The 23,630-nt window shown below is 41.1% G+C and overlaps 1 protein-coding gene across 2 annotated transcripts in view; it reads right to left on the minus strand.

Annotated features, from left to right (window-relative positions):
* The window catches only part of WWTR1 (WW domain containing transcription regulator 1), a 233,783-nt gene that overhangs the window by 209,027 nt on the left and 1,126 nt on the right, over positions 1-23,630 (minus strand). The window contains exon 2 of one of the 2 annotated variants that reach the window (XM_074405481.1): positions 17,404-17,496. In XM_074405481.1, the coding sequence (XP_074261582.1) occupies positions 17,404-17,494 (91 nt within the window). In that variant the 5' untranslated portion in view covers positions 17,495-17,496. Of the gene's footprint in view, positions 1-17,403; positions 17,497-23,630 lie in introns of those variants that run through there. The other variant, XM_074405482.1, reaches the window with a different exon arrangement.

A 23,630-nucleotide genomic window follows, 5' to 3' on the forward strand; every position in this document is an offset into this window, starting at 1 on the left:
ATAAAAAGTCTTCCAGCAAAGAAAAGCCTAGGACTCTATGGCATTACTGCTAATTTTTAGAAAACATTTAAAAAGAAAAGTTAATGCTGATCCTACTCACACTATTCCAAAAAATAGAGGACAAGTGAATATTTCCAAACTCATTCTATGAGGCCAGTATTACCCTGATACCAACACCAGACAAAGACACATAAAAAAGAAAAGGAAATGGAACAAAAAGGAAAAAATAAAACTATAGGTCAATATCTCTGATGATCACTGATGCAAAAATCCTTAACAAAATACTAGCAAACTGAATTCAACAACACATTAAAAAATAGTTCATCATGACCAAGTGCAATTTATCTCAAGGATGCAATGATCATTCAACATGCACAAATCAAACAATGTGATATATCATATGAACAGAATAAAGGATAAAACCATCTGATCTTTTCAATTAATATTGAAAAAATATTTGATGAAATTCAATATTCCTTCATGATGAAAACCCTCAACAAACTGGGTAATGTGTTGAGGAATTACCTCAACACAGTAAAAGCTCTATATGACAGTTCCACAATTAGTGTCACACTTAATGGGAAAAAACTGAAAGCCTTTCCTCTAAGATTGGGAATACAACAAGGATGTCCACTTTCACCACTGTTTTGTTTGTTTGTTTGTGACGGAGTTTTGCTCTTGTCATCCAGGCTGCAGTACAACGGTACAATCTGGGCTCACTGCAACCTCTATCTCCTGCGTTCAAGCAATTCTCCTGCCACAGACTCCCAAGTAGCTGGAATTACAGGTGCCTGCCACTGCACCTAGATATTTTTTGTATTTTTAGTAGAGATGGTGTTTTGTCATGTTGGCCAGGCTAGTCTTGAACTCCTGACCTCACGTAATCCACCTGTCTAGGTTTCCCAATGTGCTGGGATTTCAGTTGTGAGCCACCATGCCTGGCCCCACTTTCACCACTGTTACTTGACATACTACTGAAAGTCCTAGCTAGAGCACTCAGAAAAGAGAAAAAAATAAAGGGCACACAAACTGTAAACATATAAGTCAAATTACACTATTTGCAGATGATATGATCTCCTATTTGGAAAAACCTCAAGACTCTCAAAAAAAAAAAAAAACCATTAGAACTAATAAACAAATTTCATAAAGTTACATAATACAAAGCCAACATACAAAAATCAGTAGCATTTTGTATGCTAACAACAAATAATCTGAAAAAGAAATCAAGTTAGTATCCCAAGTACGATAGCTACAAATAAAATTAAATACCTAGAAAAAAGCTTAATGAAAAGAAGTGGTGATCTCTACCATGAAAACTATAAAACGCTGATGAAAAATATTGAGAAGGACACAAATAAATGAAAATGTATTCCATGTTCATGGATTTGAAGAATCAATATTGTTAATACGTCCATACTACCCAAAGCAATCTACAGATTTAATGCAATCTTTATCAAAATACCAATGACATTCGTCACATAAACAGAAAAAAAATCATTAAAAAATGTATATGAAAACACCAAAGGCCTAGAATACTCATAGCCATTGTGAGCAAAAAGAACAAAACTGGAGAATCACATTACTTGACTTCAAATTGTATCACAGAGCTATAGTAACTGAAACAGCAAGGTACAGGCATAAAACAGATACATAGACCAATAGGGCAGAATAGAGAGCCCAGAAATCAATCCATACATCTACAGTGAACTCATTTTCAACAAAGATGCCAAGAACATACACTGGGGAAAGGACAGTCTCTTCAGTAAATGATAATGGGAAAACTGGATATCCATATTAGGAATAAAAAAACTAGATCACTATTTTTTGACATATGTAAACATCAAATATAAATGGATTAAATACTTAAATATAAGACCTGAAACCATAAAACAACTAAAAGAAAACACTGGAGAAACTCTCCAGGACATTGGTCTGGGCAAAGATTTCTTCAGTAATATGTCTTAAGCACAAGCAACCAAAAGAAAAATAGACAAACGAAATCACATCATCTTAAAAACTTTTGCGGCTGGGCGCGGTGGCTCAAGCCTGTAATCCCAGCACTTTGGGAGGCCGAGGCGGGTGGATCACGAGGTCAAGAGATCGAGACCATCCTGGTCAACATGGTGAAACCCCGTCTCTACTAAAAATACAAAAAATTAGCTGGGCATGGTGGCGTGTGCCTGTAATCCCAGCTACTCAGGAGGCTGAGGCAGGAGAATTGCCTGAACCCAGGAGGCGGAGGTTGCGGTGAGCCGAGATCACGCCATTGCACTCCAGCCTGGGTAACAAGAGCGAAACTCCGTCTCAAAAAAAAAACTTTTGGACAGCAAAGGACATTATCAATGAGGTGAAAAGACAAAGTGAAGAGGGAGAAAATATGTGCAAACTATCCATCTAATAAGGGATTAATAAAGAGAATATTAATACATAACTCAATGGGGAAAATATAATAGAATTAAGATGGACAAAAGATTTAAATAGACATTTCTCAAAAGAAGATATACAAAGACATAGAGATGAAAAGGTGTTGGAGAGAGATCCAAGATGGCTGATCACTAGCAGCTCAGGATTGTAGCTTGCAGTGAAAACGCAAAGAACGAGAGGACGCCACACCTTCACATGAATTCTTGTTGCTCACGCACCAGGAGATTCCCAGCGGAGGAGCCCCACGGGTTGCCAGGGCGACTCTTGTGACCGGTGAGGCGGTTTTGCCGGCGCCTCGGAGCATCGGTTCTTGGTGCAGAGTCAGAAAAGCACCATCAATCTTAACGCCGCTGATTTAGTTGGCGCAGTGGGTTGCTCAGATTTTGTCGCTGAGAATCAGTAAGTTGGACGTCCACTCAGAAACCCAATTACAAAGACGGTAATTATAAAGACCACAGATGGATAAATCTACAAATGAAGGGAAGAAAACAGTCAAAAAAGGCTGAGAATACCCAAGATCAGAACGCCTCTCCCTTAGCAGAGGATCCCAGTTCCTCATCAGCAACGAAACAAGGCATGATGGAGAACGAGTGTGTTCCAATTACAGAAGCAGGCTTCAAAATGTGGATAATAAGAAACTTCTGTGAATTAAAAGAACTTGTTCTAACACAATCTAAAGAAACTAAGAACTTTGAAAAAAGGTTTGATGAAATGTCAACAAGAATACAAAATTTAGAGAGGAAAGTAAGTGAATTGATGGAGCTGAAAAACACAATACGAGAACTACGTGAAGTATGCACAAGTTTTAACAGCCAAATTGATCAAGCAGAAGAAAGGATATCAGAGGTCGAAGACCAACTCAATGAAATAAAACTAGAAGACAAGATTAGAGAAAAAAGGATAAAAAGGAACGAGCAAAGTCTCCAAGAAATATGGGACTATGTGAAAAGACCTAATCTACGCTTGATAGGTGTACCTGAATCTGACGAAGAGAATGAATCAAGCTGGAAAATACGGTTCAGGATATTATTCAGGAAAATTTTCCCAACTTAGTAAGGCAGGATAATATTCAACTCCAGGTAATACAGAGAACACCACAAAGATATTCCTCAAGAAGAGCAACTCCAAGGCACATAATCGTCAGATTCACCAGGATTGAAATGAAGGAGAAAATACTAAGGGCAGCCAGAGAGAAAGGTCAGGTTACCCACAAAGGGAAGCCTATCAGACTTACAGCAGATCTCTCAGCAGAAACGCTACAAGCCAGAAGAGAGTGGGGACCAATATTCAACATCCTTAAAGAAAAGAAATTTCAACCAAGAATTTCACATCCAGCCAAACTAAGCTTCATAAGTGAAGGAAAAATAAAGTTTTTTGTGAACAAGCAAGCACTCAGAGAATTCATCACCACCAGGCCTGATTTACAAGAGCTTCTGAAAGAACCACTACACATAGAAAGGAACAAACAGTATCAGCCTTTCTAAAAAAATACCAAAAAGTAAAGAACATCAATATAATGAAGAATTTACATCAACTAATGGGCAAAATAGCCAGCTAATATTAAATGGCAGTATTAAACTCACATATATCATTATTAATTCTAAATTTAAATTGACTAAATTCCCCAATTCAAAGACAGGCAATTTGGACAAAAAACTAAAACCCATCGGTATGCTGCATCCAGACCCATCTCACATTCAAGGATACACAAAGACTCAAAACAAGGGATGGAGAGAGATTTACCAACCAAACAGAGAGCAAAAATAAATAAATAAAAAGCAGAAGTTACAATTTTTGCCTCTGATAAAATAGTCTTTAAAGCAACAAAGATCAAAAGAAGCAAAGAAGGACATTATATAATGATAAAAGAATCAACGCAACAACAAGAAGAGTTAAAGATCCTAAATATATATGCACCCAATACAGGAATACCCAGACATACAAGACTTACAAAGAGACTTAGACTCCCACACAATAATAGTGGGAGACTTCAACATTAATAGTAGACAGATCAATGAGACAGAAAATTAACAACGATATCCAGGACTTGAACTCAGATCTGGAACAAGTAAACGTAATTAACATTTATAGAACTCTCCACTTTACACAAAATATACACTCTTATCAGCACCACATCATATCAACTTAGAAGTTTAAACGAAATGTTGGTTGTCTCCTTGTTTGTTATTGTCTTCCCTCATTTTCTTTCATGTCTCCATTATTAAGGACAATTATAGGCATACCCATATTTAGACTGCATTCTAGCCCGGGCAACAAAGCAATATCCCCATTCTCTCTCCCTCTTTCTCTTTCTTTCTCTTCTTTATTCTTTTTCTTATTATTCTTTTTTTCAAAAAAAAAAAAAAAATTAGCCAGTCATGGTGGTGTGCACCTGTTGTCCCGAGAGGCTGAGGTGGGAGAATTACTTGAGCCCAGGAAGTTGAGGCTGCAGCAAGCCATAACAATGCCACTGCACTTCAGCCTGGATAACAGAGCGAGACCTAATCTCAACATAACAAGAAAAAAAAAAAAACTCCATCTCTACCAAAAATACAAAAAATTAGCCAGTCGTGATGGTGTGCACCTGTTGTCCCAGCTATTTAATAAGCTGAGGTAGGAGGATCGCTTGAGCCCAGGAAGAAAAAAAAAAAAGAAAAAGAAAAGAAAGAAAAGATGTTCAACATTATTCATCATCAGAGAAATGCAAACCAAAACAAAATGTGATATCATCTCATCCCAGTTAAAGTGGCTTGTATCCAAAAGACAGGCAATAAGGCAAGGATGCAGAGAAATGAAAACCCTCATACACTGTTGGTGAGAATATAAATTAATACAGCCATTATGCAGAACAGTATGGTGATACCTCAAAAAACTAAAAAGCTACCATATGATCCAGCAATCCCACTGCTAGCTATATACTCAAAATAAAGAAAATCAGTATATCGAAGAGATATCTGGACTCCCATGTTCATTGCAACACTGTTCACAATAGCCAAGATTTGGAATCAACCTAAGTGTTCATCAATAGATGAATGGATAGAGAAAATATACAATGGAGTATTATTAAGCCATAAAAAGAATAAGATCCAGTTATTTGCAACTTGGATGGAACTGGAACACATTATATTAAGTAAAATAAGCCACTAATAGAAAGACAAACTTTGTATGTTCTCAACCATTTGTGGAAGGTAAAAATTAAAGCAATTGAAGGCATGGAGATAGAGTATAGAATGATGGTTACTAGAGGCTGGGAATGACAGTGAAGGTGGATGGAAGTGGAGATGGTTAGTATATACAAAAATGTAGTTAGAATGAATAAGATCTAGTATTTGACAGCACAACAGAGTGACTACAGCCAACAATAATTTATTGTACATTTTAAAATAATTAAGAAGGCTGGGCACAGTGGCTCATACCTACAATCCCAGCACTTTGGGAGGCCAAGGAGATTGAGACCATCCTGGCTAACATGGTGAAACCCCACCTCTACTAAAAATACAAAAAAAAAAAAAAAATTAGCTGGGCATGGTGGCATATGCACCTGTAGTCACAGCTACTCAGGAGGCTGAGGCAGGAGAATTGCTTGAACCTGGGAAGCAGAGGTTGTGGTGAGCCAAGATCATGCCACTGCACTCCAGCCTGAGCAACAGAGCAAGACTCTGTCTCAATAATAATAATAATAATAATAATAATAATAGTAATAATAAAAAGAATATAATCTGAATGTTTATATCACAGAGAAATGACAAAAGCTTGAGGTGATGATACCCCTATTTACCCTGATGGGATCATTGAACATTGTATGCCTGTATCAAAATATCTCATGCACTTCGTTAATATGTACGCCTACTACATATCCATAAAAATTAAGAATAAAAAAATTATTAAAGGGCTGGGTATGGTGGCCTATACCTATAATCCCAGCACTTTGGGAGGCCAAGGCAGGCAAATCACTTGAGGTCAGGAGATTGAAACCAGTCTGGCCAACACAGTGAAACCTCATCTCTACTAAAAATACAAAAATTAGCTGGGCATGATGGCAGGCACCTGTAATCCCAGGTACCTGGGAGGCTGGGGCAGAAAAATTGCTTAAACTCGGGAGGCAGAGGTTGCAGTGAGCTGAGATCATACCAATACACTCCAGCCTGGGTGACACAGCGAGGCTCTATGTCAAAAAAAAAAAAAAAAATCACACAGGAAGTGGCAGTGTCTTTAAGGAAACTGGAGTAGTGGAGAGATGTGGGCTTTGGACTCAGACAAATGCAGACTGAGTTTATCACCTTCCTCCAAATCTATCCCATTTTCTGTGTTCCTCAAGACAGAGACTGGCACCACCAAACACTTAGATGCCCAAGCTTGCACCTGGAAAGACATGCGTGGCTCCTCCCTTTGCTGTGAGCGTTCCTAAATGTTTACTATACGTAGGAACTATACTAAAACCTTTACAGGGATTTGCTTTTAGTTCTTATGATGATCTTACAAGGTAAGTACTAATAGTTCCCCATTTTGACCCCATTTTTACTCCCATTTTGCAAATGAGAAAAGTTGTATTTTAAAAAGGTTATAATAATGCCCTGTATAATGTCACAAGCAATTCAATGTCCAATGGCTCTGCTGTCAGGAAACAACAGGACAAAGATTCCTGGTGGTTACAGAATCTATTCTCATGATCATTACTGCATACCAGTCCCTGAAAGTCTTTTGCTTTTACTTCCCAAATACCTCAGCATTGACTTTGGCTTAGGCTGTTATGAGTTCTCCCATATGGCAGCCTCTCAAGCAGCATGGCTTTTTTGAATCCGTTCTTTATCCCACAGCCAGAACTTGATCACATCACTCCCCTGATAAATCTTCACAGGGTTTACAATATCTGAACTACTCAGTCTTCAGTTTACTCCTCCCCAGTCACCTTGGGCACACTTCCACAGCAGTTCTAGTCACTCTGAAAGCCTCCCAAAACAGCAGTCTTAAGATAACTCTTCTGTTCACCCTCCCATGATTTCCCCTTCACCTGGCTAACTCCTATAAAGAGATGGGGCAATTTATAAAGAACAGAGTTTAACTGGCTCACAGTGCTGCAGGCTACACAAGCAAAGCACCAACATCTACTCAGCTTCTGGTGAGGGCTTCAGGAATCTTTGGTTATGGCAGAAGGCAAAGTGGGAGTAGGTATATCACATGGTGACAGTGGGAGCAGTAGCTTATCTGCTTACATTTTAAACTTCTCCACTTGGCTGGGCAAGGTGTCTCAGGCCTGTAATCCCAGCCCTTTGGGAGGCCAAGACGAGAAAACTGCTTAAGTCCAGGAATTCAAGACCATCCTGGGCAACACAGTGAGATCCTATCCCTAATTAAAGAAAAAAATAATAATAATAAAGAAAACCCCTCCACTAGACTGACAGGAAGGATATATGTGCCTCACCCTCCCATCCTCAAAGGCTAGCATGTTACCATTATAGTTATTCGGTAAGCACAGAAAGGTTGAATTAATCTTAGCTCCACTACTATTTAGTTATTTGCAAGTAGCTACTAAGTCAATTTCAGAAACTGTAAAATAGAACAACTGTAAAAATTAGAACAAATATGCAGACTGAGTACATATACTGGCCTCCCTTTCCTGCCCTAAATTCTGAAAAAGACACAAAAATTAAATTAAATTGGAATAATAAGTTTCCTGGTCAGGAAACTTAACTGACATAATATATTTAAAGTTCCTGGTACTCTAGAAGTATTATGCCAAATTGGTAACAAAGGATAAGACTGGGAAGGGGATCACAGGCTGGGGGCCATGGGTAACTTTAGCATTCTTCATAACCCTTGGACACATACGGGCTTCTACAAAAAAAAAAAAAAAAAAAAAAAAAAACCCACATAAATTAAAAAAGAAAGCCCTGCCTAGCACACACTGGGCATTTAACAAAGGTGAGTTTCTTCATAGGTAGCAAGCCCAGTACAGCAGCAACACCAGGACTGAAATATAGGACTCCAAGTCTTTGCAGTCTTTCTATGGAGCAGTGATTGTTTTAGATAAAATGACAGCCCAGGCAAGTAGCACCCTCAGCTAACCCCTTCCACACTCTGTATTTGTCATCTGTATACCTGTGATGAAAGGTGATTTGCTAGGTTAATGACAGCAGCCATCACGCATGTTTGTATTATAGAATGGAAAAGTTTGCCATATACTAGCAAGAATAAGCATATGAATCCTCTTGGCATATATAAAATGTGCCCTACATTAAAACATGAACAGTGTACAAACAATATGCAAGTGTTATGAACATTGTCTGTCTCAGAATGGCATGCTGGCTCAATGCAGAGTTTCTGGGTTTTGGAGAAATTCTAAAAACCTTGCTTTTAAATCACAGTTCAGTCTTTACTAATTTGGTGACCTTGGGTAAGTTAACCTCTCTGAGTCTTATTTATTTATTTATTTATTTATTTATTTTTCAGCTTCGACATGGTTGTAATAATATTACAGCAGAATTGTTTGGGAAGATTAAATGAGATCATGTATGTGAAGCATGTAGAAAATAGTAAGCACTAAGAAATAACAACTACCATGATTCTTTGACTTTTAAAAGGCAGCTTTTCTTGACTTTACTCTGGAAACAACAACAACAAAAATGTAGTATCACACATATCCTGACTGGCAAATGGATTTTTCCATCTATGAAATAACAAGTAGGGTCAGTTCTCTTTTGACTATAGGGGCCAAAAATCAGTTGAAGAAATTTTGGTTTTGACTATTGCTTACCAGAATGGCCATTGCATTTCTGAGACTGCAAGGCTGTTGGTTCTGTTTTGTTTTGAGACTGGCCACATGCCCACACAGTCAAGGCTCACTCAAACAGCTACCTGAGTTGCCCTTCTTGAAGTCAGCCAGGAAGGTATCAGTTATGGGAATTCTTGCTTTGGCACATAAAATTGGGGTTAAGGATGTAGAAAGTGTTAACATTTACTATGAAGTTAATTCCCTGCTTATATTGTTACTCTCCACCCCACATACAGTCCACCCTAAGTCCAAATCTACCCATATCTCCCTCTACAGAAAGAAGGCTGAACATAAAATCTCCTACCAAAATAGATACTGAATGTGCATGTCTTCTCATTATGGAGATTTTAGTCACTCTGAGGTTTCTCCCTTGAGAGTCGCCAGGATGCAAGCTGAAATGAATCAATATAAGGACTTGAGTTTGGTAGTCTCTGGTGTTGTAAAGGAGTATGTCATAAAGTGGGAGCCTGGATTTCAGAGTCCATCTGGAGCACACATGTTGTTTACATCTATAATGACATAAAAGGTGATGAACAACCCAAGAGGGTTTTGCCAGCAAACAGAAACATTTACCACACAACAGTTATAATGGCCAAAATACTAAAACTTAGTCAGAAATTAAATGAACACATTTGCAAAGCTATTCTCGGGCACATTACTTTATCTTAGAGTTCTTGGATTTGGGATTCTGGCACAGAAAATCTAATTTTTCAGAAAAAAATACTAAATTAAGAATATCTCCTCCCTGCCCTCATTTTGGTTTGGATGTTTTGTACCCTCCAAATCTCATGTCAAAATGTGACCTCCAGTGTTGGAGGTGGGCCTCTCAGGAGGTGTTTGGGTCATGGGGGTGGATCCTTCATAAATGGGTTGGCGCTGTCCTCAACATAATGAGTGAGTTCTCACTCTATGAGTTTACGTGCGATCTGGTTGTTTAAAATGAGCCTAGCAATTCTTCACTATCTCTCTTTGCTCCCTCTCTTGCCATGTGACACACCAGCTCCCTTTCACCTTCTGTCATGATTGTAAGCTTCATGAGGCCCCACAGAAGCAGATGCTGGCCCATGCTTCTCATTCAGCTGTAGAATCATGAGCCAAAATAAACCTCTTTTCCCTATAAATTGCCAAGCTTTGAGTATTCCTTTATAACAACACAAGAATGGACTAATAGACCTCTGAGATGGGTTTTCCCTTTGTCATCCAGGCTGGAGTGCATGGGCATGATCATGGCTCATTGCAGCCTTGGACTTCTGTGCTCAAGCAATCCTCCTGCTTCAGCCTTTCAAAGTGCTGAGATTACAGGCATGAGCCACCATGCTTGGCCAAGAGTATCTTTTTAAAAATACTGATTAAAGATAGCTGACTGAACAAATAGCTCTATTAAAATAAAAATAAAAGAATTTTAACAAACTAAAATGGGGAGAAAATAATGGCAGCAACAAAATTTTAAGAGCTAAAAGGTAGGATACTTAGTATATCACTTAAACTGAGAAGGCTACATTTTAAATCAGCACAGGGGAAACCAGGAAGCAAGCCAGTTCCCCAGGATAAGCTATCCCAAAAGGCTCCTTCCCAAATGCAGTTTAGTGATTGCTGCCGAAGATATAAGAGAGAGTCTGTAAGCCAGAACTAGGCATGACAAAGGGTGGAATATTATGCTGAAAGCAGACAAATTTGAAGAAAGGTTGATATAATGAAGCTCTATTCTCATTCCAAATTCAACCTCCAGAACAGAGGCAGCCAGCATAAGAAACCATTCTATGAAGGAGAGTAGACATTTACTTTTTAGAAAACTTGCTCAGGCCAAGAAAAAAGACCTAAAGACAAGGATGTTCTCCTCCCATAGAAAAGGCCCAGATTGATCATTCCAAAGACAAAAGGCAACAAGCTTCATCCATGGCACAGACATGTCCATTAGCTCTAAAATATAAGTGAAAGGCCAGAATTGTCAGACATCTGATAAAAGCCGCTACCAGAGAAGACAAAGACGAACACACAAAAGGTGGTGGGGGGGTGGGGGAGGAACTAGAGAGGAAACAAAGTCTTGTGGAGGGAAACAAAAGCTTTTAAAAAAAGCTAATAATATCTTCAGAGAAAAAAAAAGATGTTATAAGACTAGAATAATATAAAGAGAACAAAAAAGAACTGTAGAAATTTAAAATAAAATAATAAAAATCTAAAACTTAGACAGTTTGGATACTAAAGTTGAGAAACTCTCTAGGAAAATAAAGCTAAAAGACACAGAAAAGGACAATAGGAAAGAAAAGATAAGACAATCAGAGGATCAGTCAACAAGGTCCAATATTCTAATAAACAGGAGTTCCAGAGAGAGAGAAAGAGAACAGAAAAATTGATGGCTGCAGTGAGCTGAGATCACACCATATACCACTGCACTTAAGCCTATGTGACAGAGAGAGGCCCTGTCTCAAAAAAAAAAAAAAAAGAATGTTCACATTTAAATATTTGTAAACCTTACTATTTCTACTACTATCACTGACTTCTTTTTTTTTTTTTTTTTTTGAGATGAAGCATTGCTCTTGTTGCCCAGGCTGGAGTACAATGCTCGATCGCTGCTCACTGCAGTCTCTGCCTTCCTGCAGAGTGATTCTCCAGCCTTCCAAGTAGCTGGGATTACAGGCATGTCCCACCAAGCCCAGCTAATTTTGTATTTTTAGTAGAGACGGCTTTTCTCCATGTTGATCAGGCTGGTCTTGAACTCCTGACCTCAGGTGATCTGCCCGCCTTGGCCTCCCAAAGTGCTGGAATTACAGGTATAAGCCACTGCGCCCAGCCAACACTGACTTCTTAGAGATAGCAGAAAAAGTTGTATCAGAGCTCTATTTTATATCTTTATATTTTGACTGAGAGGGAACAAGGAGAAAGAAGGGAGGTCATCACCTAAATATTATTATAAAGTAAAACACTATTTTATGAATTTTTTTTTTTTTTTTGAGATGGAGTTTCGCTCTTGTTACCCAGGCTGGAGTGCAATGGCGCGATCTCGGCTCACTGCAACCTCCGCCTCCTGGGCTCAGGCAATTCTCCTGCCTCAGCCTCCTGAGTAGCTGGGATTACAGGCACGCACCACCATGCCCAGCTAATTTTTTGTATTTTTGGTAGAGACCGGGTTTCACCATGTTGACCAGGATGGTCTCGATCTCTTGACCTTGTGATCCACCCGCCTCGGCCTCCCAAAGTGCTGGGATTACAGGCTTGACCTACCGCGCCCGGCTATGAATTTTTTTAGAATAGAATATCTTGCTGAGCTCGCAGGATTTCCAGGAAACCTTTTAAGAAAAGGAAAGTCTCAACGATATGTATCCAAAACAAAGCAGCAATATTTCAGTTTCAGCTGACCTACCACTCAGTTGCTCAGTAGTATTAGTGCCAAAACTAAATAAGGTTTTGCACAAGCCTTTTATAAGTTGGCCTGACAGCCATTTTTATTTACACAAACCACCCCACAACCCCAGTACTGAATTTTCCATATTAATGTGCTTCCATTGTTCTCAGCTGGGCCTACAGTAACTTTAGCCCTCTTCCAGATGTTTCCTGACATCAGCATCCAAGATGTGCTGGCCAGCTGTCTTTAAAATTGCAGGAACTCTGTGTTGTGTGCATTAGTTATGCAAGTGGAAAAGCAAGGACAAGGAGCCAATGTAGAGGATAAAAAAGAACTAGGGAAGGAATTGGCCAGGCTTCACTGGCACATGCAGTGTAGAGAGAAAGCCAAGACAGCAAGCTGTCTTTGATCAAAGCCCATAGCAACCTTCACCACCACTCCCCATGCAGAACGGTTAGTGTCCTCAGTTCCCAAGCCAGGTCTGGGTTTCTGGAAGCTTCCTCAGTCTGTTTTGGTGATTTAACAGAAACACACTGAATAATCACAAATTTATCAACTATCTAACCAGTTTCTCCTTTGCTTCCCTTTGTCAGTTAAGAAATATCTTCATAAACTGGAGAACAATTCCCCAAAGTGTTGTCCTCATTAAATTAATAGATTTTTTTTTTGAGACAGAGTTTTGCTCTTGTTGACCAAGATAAATTGCAATGGCATGATCTCAGCTCACTGCAACCTCCGGCTCCTGGGTTCAAGTGATTCTCTTGCCTCAGTCTCCTGAGTAGCTGGGATTACAGGTGCCTGTCACCTTGCCCAGCTTTTTTTTTTTTTTTTTGTATTTTTAGTAGAGATGGGGTTTCACCATGTTGGCCATGCTGGTCTTGATCTCCTGTCCTCAAGTGATCCACCTACCTCAGCCTCCCAAAGTGCTGGGACTACAACCATGAGCCACTGCACCTGGCCAAATTAATAGATGTATTATTTTTTTTAAATGGCAGGGCACTCAGGCAAGTTTAGGAAAACCCAGGTTTAATAAAATTAAGCAATTCCCTTTCTCAGAGCACTCTCAGGGCCTCTGATATATTCCTGTGCACTGTGAATATCAAAGGGAATCATTTCTCAGAGGACTCAAAGGAAATGCTGCACTAGAGGCAATGTAGGTTCTCAGCTCCAATCACCCTTTCAGGAGGCAAACTGATCACCAATTGAATATGTTTGTGTGTACCCAAACTTAATGTGTCTCTTGCTGAACTCACAATTGTCTCTAATGCCTGCTCAGGTTCCAGCTTTCCCTTCCTGGGTTATGGCCATACCAATACTGTTCTCCTAAACTAGAATTATGGTAATGGTCCACTGCCTGATTCCTTTGTCCTAACCAATGCTCTCTCTCGTCTAATCAGTCCTGCAGTAAAGGGCTACTGCTTTGTCTTCCTAGCCTCAGATCTGTACCCCAGCTCATGACTGGACATTTCTACTTGGTGCACTATAGAATACTGTACCTGGACATGTAAGTGACTGAGTTCATGTCTTCTTCACCCAATAGGCATTTTCCCCCTAACTCTCTCTATTTTCTTCAATAAAGCGGACTCACTATGGTCTCAATATGGCTGACAAAATTTTTTTCTTGTTGGTTTTCTGTTTGTTTTGTTGGTTGGTTGGTTTTGTTTGCTTGTTGGTTTTTAGTTGTGGTAAAATATACTTAACATAAACCATTTTGAAGTGTACAGTTCAGTAGTACTAAGTGCATTCACACTGTTGTGCAACCAATCTTCAGATCTCTTTTCATCTTGCAAAACTGAAACTCTATGCCCATTAAACAACAACCTCCCATCTCCCCTCAACCCCCACCGCTGCCCTGCCTCTGGCAGCCACCATTCTACTTTCTCCTTCTATGCATTTGACCATGCCAGGTACCTCAAATAAATGGGAACATACAGTATTTGTCTTTTTGTAACTGGCTTACTTCGCTGAATATGACCTCAAGTTTCATCCATATTGTAGTGTGTGTCAGAACTTCTTTCCTTTTTAAAGCAGCATAATATTCCATTTTAAGCATATGCCATATTTTGTTTATCCATTTGTCTGTTGATAGACATTTAGGTTGATTTCATATCTTGAGTATTGTGAATAGTGCTGCAGTGAACATGAGAGTGCAGATATCTTTATAAGATCCTGATTCTAATTCTTTTGGAAATATACTCAGAAGTAGGATTTCAGGATTATACTGTAGTTCTACTTTTAATTTGTTGAAGAATCGCCATACTGTTTTCTGTAACTATTGTACCATTTTATATTCTCACCAACATCGTACTAGTGTTCCAGCTTCTTCACAACCTCATCAACGCTTATCTTTTTATTTAGTTTTATTTATATTTTATTTCATTTTTCTTGAGACAGGTTCTCACTCTGCCGCCCATTACAACCTCTGCCTCCTGGGCCCAAGTGATTCTCCCAATCCAGCCTCCTGAGTGCTGGGACTACAGACATATGCCACCATGCCCGGGTAATTTTTGTATTTTTTATAGAGATGGGGCTTTGCCATGTTGCCCAGGCTGGTCTCAAATTTCTGGGTTCAAGCTGTCTGCCTACCTTGGCTTTCCAAAGTGCTGGGATTACAAGTGTAAGCCATCATGCCCAGCCTTTTTATTTATTCATTTTTTAAAATAATAATAACCATCCTGGCTGGGGGCAATGGCTCATAGTCTCAGCATTTTGGGAGGCCAAGGAGGTCAGGAGATCGAGACATGGTGAAACCTCATCTAGTCAACATGGTGAAACCCCATCTGTTAAAAATACAAAAAAATAGCTGGGCGTGTTGGCATGTACCTGTAGTCCCAGCTACTCGGGAGGCTAAGGCAGGAGAACTCGGAAGGTGAAAGTTGCAGGAGTCGAGATCGCACCACTGCACTGTAGCCTGGCAACAGAGGAAGATTCTGTCTCGAAAAATTAAAAATAACAATAACAATAACAACCATCCTAACTGGTGTGATGTGTTATCCCATTGTGGTTTTGATTTGTATTAATATTTTCCTGTTGATCAGTGATTTTGAGTATCTTTTTATATACTTGTTGGCTATTTTTATGTCTTCTTTGGAGAAATTTATTCTAATTCTTTGGCCATTTTAAAATAAGGTTGTTTTGTGGTTGCTGTTATTATTTTACAAGGAACAGAAAACCATTCATGCTAGGTTAAGTAAAGGATTTTTTTTTTCTATGATGATAACAGCTGTATCTTTTGTTTGTTGTTTGTTTGTTTGTTTGTTTTGGAAGGATACACAGTGGACTCACTCAAAGAACTAAAAACTCGGCCGGGCATGGTGGCTCGCACCTGTAATCCCAGCACTTTGGGAGGCCAAGGTGTGTGGATCACCTGAGGTTAGGAGTTTGAGACCACCCTGATCAACATGGTGAAACCCTGTCTCTACTACAAATACAAAATTAGCCGGGGATAGTGGCATATGCCTGTAATCCCAGATACTCGGAAGGCTGAGATGGGAGAATTGCTTGAACCTGGGAGGCAGAGGTTGCAGTGAGCCCAGATCATGCCATTGCACTCCAGCCTGGGCAACAAGAGTAAAACTATGTCTCAAAAAAAAGAGACAGTTGGGCCTTTGGGAGACCAGACCTGAGAAACTTTAGGAACAGAATGAGGCTGGCTGCTCCTTCAGAGGCCACAAGCCCTTCCACTCAGTTTTGTCAGGGTTTATTTTCCCTATTTTTTTCTCTCTTCTTTCCTCTGCTGATTCTCTTAATGTATGACTCCGAGTGGCCATCAAGGTCCCAACTCTACTGGACCGTTCAATTGTAGTTTGCACCATCAAGTGGCAGCTTATTCCCATATTTTCAGAACAAATTCCTCAGAGTGAAAGAATTTGACCTGTTCAGGTCATCTTTTTAACTGGGCTATACAAGCATTCTATCCTTTTGGGTCAGTTGTTCACCCAGGTCCAACAAGACTTAGAGAAGGGCTTTCAGGTCTACAGAATGCAGAGCATGACCCTTTAGGACAGGCAGGGGGACATCATTGCAGTTAAAGGCTCTAGATTGTAAACCATACTGCCTGGGATCAAATTCTCATTTGCCATTTACCAGTTGTGTGATCTAAGGCAGGTAACATCTGTGCTTTGGTTCTCTCATCTGTAAAGTAAGTTTAACTATAGTACTTACGGGATTATTATGAAGATTAGATAAATTGATACCTACAAAACACTTCTAAAACATTATTATTATCTACTCCCCCCTGCCCAGCTTTTTTTTGGTGAAACAGAGTCTCATTGTCTCCCAGGCTGGAGTACGGTGACTCGGTCTTGGCTCACTGCAAGCTCCGCCTCCTGGGCTCAAGAGATTCTCCTGCCTCAACTTTCCAAGTAGCTGGGAATACAGGCACGCACCACCATGCGCAGCTAATCTTTGTATTTTTAGTAGAGACAGGATTTCACCATGTTGGTCAGGCTGGTCTCAAACTCCTGACCTCATGATCTGCCCACCTTGGCCTCCCAAAATGCTGAGATTACAGGCGTAAGCCACCATGCTCAGCCTATTATCCACTTTTAACAAAGGAATAAATTGAACCATAAGGAAGTTAACTTGCCCAAGTTCACATACGTAGCAGAGAGTAGAGCCAGCATATAAAGCCAGGTCAAAGCCAAATCTGCTTTCATAACCACTGTGTCAAATTGATTTGCTACCAGTTTAGGAAGATTTCATTGATAAACTCCACCCAAATTGATTATATATTCATTTATGGGCACAGTTGGGAAAAAAAGATGGGAAGGGGTGAGGAGGAGGAGACAGAAGCGTAGGGTCTTACACACTTGTTAACAAAAAAAAAAAAAAAAAAAAGAAGGCTGGATGTGGTTGCTCATACCTGTAATCCCAGCACATTGGGAGGCCACGGTGGGTGAACTGCTTGAGCCCAGAAATTCAGGACCAGCCTGATCACTATAGCAAGATCTCATCTCTACAAAAGCAAAATATAAAACAATTACTATTTTGAATTTTAAAAAAAGAAAAAAGAAAATTCAGGATCTTGATATGATAATCAGAAGTATATGAAATCAGCAGTAAAATTAGAAATAATTCTATTATTATTAGCAAAACCTGTCAGAAGTGATACAAACTTTTGCAGATGCATTTGTTTTGTGAGATACTAGGGGTACTGGAACTTACTTTATTTTATAAAGAACAATCTAACCAGTTTGGGCATATACAAACTGATCACTAGTTTCTTTCTTTGGCAGACTTTTTCCCTTAGCCTCAGCAGCTGAACTTGCATCCAGATCACACTGTCCCTGCTTTTGCCCAGGTCACCAAAGGCCATGTTTAATAATCACTTCTGGTTTTCATCTCACCTATCTGATCAGCAGATTCAGTTGTCCAGTCTCTCTTTCTTTGGGTTTTTTTTTTTTTCTTTTGAGACAGAGTCTCACGCTGTCACCCAGGATGGAGTGCAGTGGTGTCAGTGGTATAATCTTGGCTCACTGCAACCTCCACCTCCCAGGTTAAAGCGAGTCTCCTGCCTCAGCCTCCCGAGTAGCTGGGACCACAGGTGCGTGCCACCACACCCGGCTAATTTTTGTATTTTTAGTGGAGACAAGGTCTCACCATGTTAGCCAGAATGGTCTTGATGTCCTGACCTCGTGATTCACCTGCCTCAGCCTCCCAAAGTTCTGGGATTACAGGCGTGAGCCACTGCACCTTGCTCTTCAGTCTCTTTCTTAAAACATTTTGTCCTCTTGGCTTCTGTACACCACATTTTCCTGCCACATCTTCAAATGGCTCAGACCTCATCAGCCAAATCTTAGCTCAAGCCTTCTCTGATCACCCAATCTAAAGATGCTCCCTAGTTACTCTCTGTCATATTTATTTTATTTTCCTTATAATATTTACCATTCTCTGAAATCACCTTATTTATTTATTGTTACTTACCTCTAGTTACCTGCCTTCCCAACCCATGTTAACTTGAAATCAAAGACTGGCTGTTTGGCTTATTATTGTATTCTGCAAGTGTCTGATATGTTGTAAGGACTCAGTTTACACTTCTTGAGTGTATAAATGTTGAGTGAAGTTTAAGTAATAGAAAGAGAAAGGGGAAAAAGGCCAAATTTTATTTTACATTTTTAAATGTAAAGTTGATGATGCGTATCTGTAGTCCAAGCTACTTTTGAGGCTGAGGTGGGAAGATTGAGGCCAGGAGTTAGAGGCTGTAGTACACTAAGACTACACCTGTGAACAGCCACTGTACCCCTGCCTGGTCAACAAAGCAACACCCTATATTGCTATAAAATAAAATTCTATTTTAAGTATCTTTGCTATAAAATAAAATTTTATTTTAAGCATCTCTGCTATAAAATAAAATTATTGGGAACTAAAGGCAGGGAAGGAGTAAGAGAAAATACACAAATTTATGGTTTCTCTAAATCAGATTTTTTTCTATAGCTGTGGCTCTCTCATGATCAGTCTGTGATTTACCAAACATTCTCTTGTTCCTGAATTCTTCTTAGACAATTCCAGTGTTGTGGTATACTGATCACACTTTTCGACTTACCTGGGTGTTTTTAATTGCTGACAAAAACTTATATCAAGAGGAAAAGTAAATGTGACGGGCAAAATTAGGGTTGTGTAACCCACCTGCTTATTGTTGAACCTTATGAACAGGAATTTTGAGGATTAGACATTAGTCAGTCTCAGGTCAAAACCAAGAGCTAATTCCTATGCTATAATAACAATCTGGGCTTTCACACTATTCTAAATCACAACTAAAGTGGCAAAGTAATTTAATTGATAAATATTACTCAATTTATTGATAAATATACTCAATTTACTACTAACAAGGGTGGAAAGTATTTGGAACCAATTACATTTCAGGACAACATAAATGATATCTCATTTAATTCTCAAAATAACTGCAAGAGATAGATACTATGACATTTGCCAAAGTGGAAACTGAGTCAGTTATGACATTTGCTCAAGGGCATGCTGTAAATAAGTAAGGTAAGGAGGCATCTGATCCTCAAGGTTACACTTTTTCTTTCCACCCACACTGTCTCCTAAACATTTGGTTTCACATCTCCTGCATATGAGAGTGACTATAGTTAGCAGGGAATGTAGGTGCAAAGAAAAGATAATGCTGGGAAAAGAAAAGTGTCTAAAACTTGATTTGCAGGTGAAGATGGGGTTTGAAGAAGTGAAGTACAGAACATATTTTTCCATGTACTCAGTATTCATTTAAAAATGTATTTAAGTTAAAATATTTGACTTTAAAAAAACATTTTCACACATAAACCATTAGAAATTCAGGATTGTCTATGCCAATTCTGAAAAAAATAAAATCATAGATTCTCTCCTGAAATAATATACATCTTGAATTTTTATTTTATAATTTATTTTTTTATTTTTATTTATTTATTTATTTATTTTTGAGACAGAGTTTCGCTCTTGTTACCCAGGCTGTAGTGCAATGGCTCACCGCAACCTCCGCCTCCTGAGTTCAAGCAATTCTTCTGCCTCAGCCTCCCGAATAGCTGGGACTACAGGCGTGCACCACCATGCCTAGCTAATTTTTGTATTTTTAGTAGAGATGGGGTTTCACCATGTTGACCGCAATGGTCTCAATCTCTTGACCTCGTGATCCACCAGCCTTGGCCTCCCAAAATGCTGGGATTACAGGTGTGAGCCACCGCACCCAGCCTATTTTTGTTTTTTTGAGACAGAGTCTCACTCCCTGGCCCAGGCTGGAGTGCAGTGGTGCTATCTCAGCTCACTGCAACCTCTGCCCCCTGGGTTCAAGCGATTTTCCTGCCTCAGCCTCCAGAGTAGCTGGAACTACAGGTGTGCGCCACCACACCAAGCTAATTATTGTGTTTTTAGTAGAGACGGGGTTTCGCCATGTTGGCCAGGCTGGTCTCAAATTCCTGACCTCAGGTGATCCACCCACCTGCGCCTTCCAAAGTGCTGGAATACAGGCATGAGCCACCGCACCAGGCCTACATATTGAATTTTTAAATCTATCTGTTTATTTAACTTCTCTGAGGCAGTGATAAAATAAGGATCACAGTGATGGCAGCAGCAGAGGGTCACAGGCAGTGGTGGCAGGAGCGGTTACGGGAGCGGTAGTGGCAGTGGTGGGACCCCAGTGCTCCGTGTCCCTGAGGCAGCCGGCCCAACCCTCGTGCAGTTGAATGGGACTCCATCTCAGTCCCAGAGCCTCTGAAGCTCTGGACCCTGGCCCCACCTCGCTGCTCTTGCCGGCCACCACTGCTGGGAAGGTACGGGGAGGAGGTGGACAGTCTCTGGAGCCTGCCTCTGGAAGGCCCCCAGATCCTACTGCTTTGGCAGCCTCCGGGATGGTGGCGGGCCGAGTTACCAACTGGCAGAAGAGCAGTGCAGTTGGGCTTGAAGGAGTGGGCAGAGAGGGGCCCCAAAGTGGAGCTGGGCCTGGGGCGGGTGTCACGCTTCATGGAGCCAGCGGGAGCTGGGAGCAGGCGGCAGCCTCGACCTTCCAGGTGCAGCTGCAGCCGCCCAAGCCAGGGCTATGGACTTGGACCCCGGCCTTCCTGTGCAGATAGGGGTATAGGAGCAGGAAGGAGCCCCCACCCTCCTGGGCACAGCTGCAGATGCCCAGCTGTGGCTGCAGAACCAGGCATCTATGCACTCTCAGGGGCCCAGGAAGGCCACAGTTGTCCGCGTAGGCTCAGAGGTGTCTGTTCCCAGTGTCTAGCCTCTCCCCACTCCCAGCACCGCCTCCAATCTCAGAGCAAGGATGGGGGCCAAGCCCGGGCACTGTTGTAGCCTGGCTGGGTGTGCACAGGCTCAGGGCAGTGCTGACACACCAGTCCCCTGCCACCTCTGCCCCCTCTGGACTTTGAGAACTAATGAGCATGGGAGGGAGACCAGGGGATGCTGAGGACAGCCTCACTCTGGCCTGCAGGTGCCCGTTGGCATGAATAGCCTGGGCACCATGAACACGCAGGAAGCAGATAGGCTCCTGGGCAGAATGGGGTACCCATAAAGCCCTGCCTTCAAGCCAAAGGGGGCCTGAAGCCTGGGCGCCGGGCTGCCAGTCCCACGGACCAGAGTGGGAACGTGTGGTGCTTTTCCCTGGGCCCATCCACAGTCACCTATAAACCAATCAAAACACACTTCCAAGCCTCTGAGGCCCATTAAAAATCCCAGAGTCAGTCAGACTCGACAGAGAGAATGGAGAGAGGATGGGGAGACAAGGGGATGACCAGCTGCAGAGAGGAGCTGAAGAGATGATGGGAGGACTAGGGGCAGAGAGGAGCTACCCTCTCTGCTGAGAGCTGAACACTTGTGGGGACACCCTGGCTATGGAAAGGAGCTGCCCACTGCGGGTCTCTTCTGAGCTGCTCTATTGCTCAATAAAGCTCCTCTTCCCCTTGCTCACCCTCCACTTGTCTGTGTACCTCACTCTTTCTGGAGGCAGAACAAGAACTCACGACTGTGAGGCTAGAAGAGCTGTAACACAAACAGGGCTGAAACATGCCCCTTGCTCGCCATGTTGTGGGTGAAGAGAAGGAGAGAACAACTGCAGTCCTTCAGGAACCCCAGACCTGGGAGCTCCCTAAGCCAGGACTGTGACTCCATTTTGGGGACTCTGCAGTTGCAGGCATCTCCAAGCTTCTCGGCATCACTGCATTCCCCGGTGCCAGCTGGGGAATTTGCTTGCGGTGCGCCTGGTCCAGCGCAGCCTCACAGAGTGCCGGTACCCATGTCAGCACTTGGAACTGCCTGCTCCCTGGCAGCAGCCAGCGTGTTTGACTGTGCGCAGTGGCTGGACCCCACACTGTCTCACAAATCCTTTGCTGCTCCACACCTGACTCACAGTCTCCCTGAGAGGCATGGGATCAGGGGCCAGTAGCCTAAGCCAAGCACAGCCTGCCAGGGCGAGTGGGCAGAACAAACCCAGCGAGCCTGAGCAAAACTTGGGCAAAGGCACCACCAGCCAAAGAGGTTTCCCACCAGAAAAGCGATATCTCAATCCCAAAGAAGCCATAACAACAGTACCTCATGCATATATGTCACATAGGAGTTGGGAGACAAGTACAACTTAGTACATGGGAATAAAGTGCTCTACAAATATTAATTTCTCTTCCTATTGCTTATACTAATTTCAAAAATAGTAAAAATAAAAACAACAAAAAGTGCAGGGATTTCAAATGGAACTACAACGTATTTAACCGGATAAAATGTTTTGTTTGGTTTGATTTGGGGTGGGGGTTAACTAGGGAGATTCATCAACATTTATGACATTGTCTTCCTAAGAAAAATGGTCTCAGGTTTGCCTATAATGAAAACATTGACAAAACATTGAACATGAATTCTCTATTCAGCAAATAGTGAATTCACTATCCAGGGCTATTTGTTTTGAATTCAGAAATTGTTCTCGGCCTGGCACAGTGGCTCATGCCTGTAATCCTGGCACTTTGGGAGACCGAGATGGGCAGATCATCTGAGGTCAGGAGTTTGAGACCAGCCTGGCCAACATGGTGAAACCCCATCTCTACTAAGAATACAAAAATTAGCCAGGCATGGTGGCCCATACCTGTAGTCCCAGCTACTCGGGAGGCTGAGGCAGGAGAATCACTGGAACCTGGGAGGCGGAGGTTGCAGTAAGCCAAGATCTAGCCTGGGTGACAGAGCGAGACTGTGTCTCAAAAAAAGAAAGAAAGAAAGAGAGAGAGAGAGAGAGAGAGAGAAAGAAGGAAAAAGAAAGAAAGAAAGAGAAATTGTTCTGACACTCCGTGGCCTACTTACTTCTTCAACTAAATCTACTCATACTTGTCAAAGCCACAGAAAGATAAACATAATCCTACAAAATTTGAAAACTATTGTGAATATACTGTGATTGAGGGATGGCCCAAAGGGAAATAAAAATATTCTTATTTGATATTAGGAAAAAAAAAACTATATTTTTATACTTTGACATTTTCTCTTAGAATCATTTACTCATTGATTGTTGAGACCTGCTTTTTTTATGGTAAACAAACAAAATGTCATATTTTATTTTTAAAATTTAATTTCTAGATATCTTAATAGTCATATTATTTCATAAGTGGATGGATGACTACTTGG

The sequence above is a fragment of the Saimiri boliviensis genome, chromosome 9, assembly GCF_048565385.1.
Source record: "Saimiri boliviensis isolate mSaiBol1 chromosome 9, mSaiBol1.pri, whole genome shotgun sequence".
Taxonomy (NCBI): Eukaryota; Metazoa; Chordata; class Mammalia; order Primates; family Cebidae; genus Saimiri; species Saimiri boliviensis.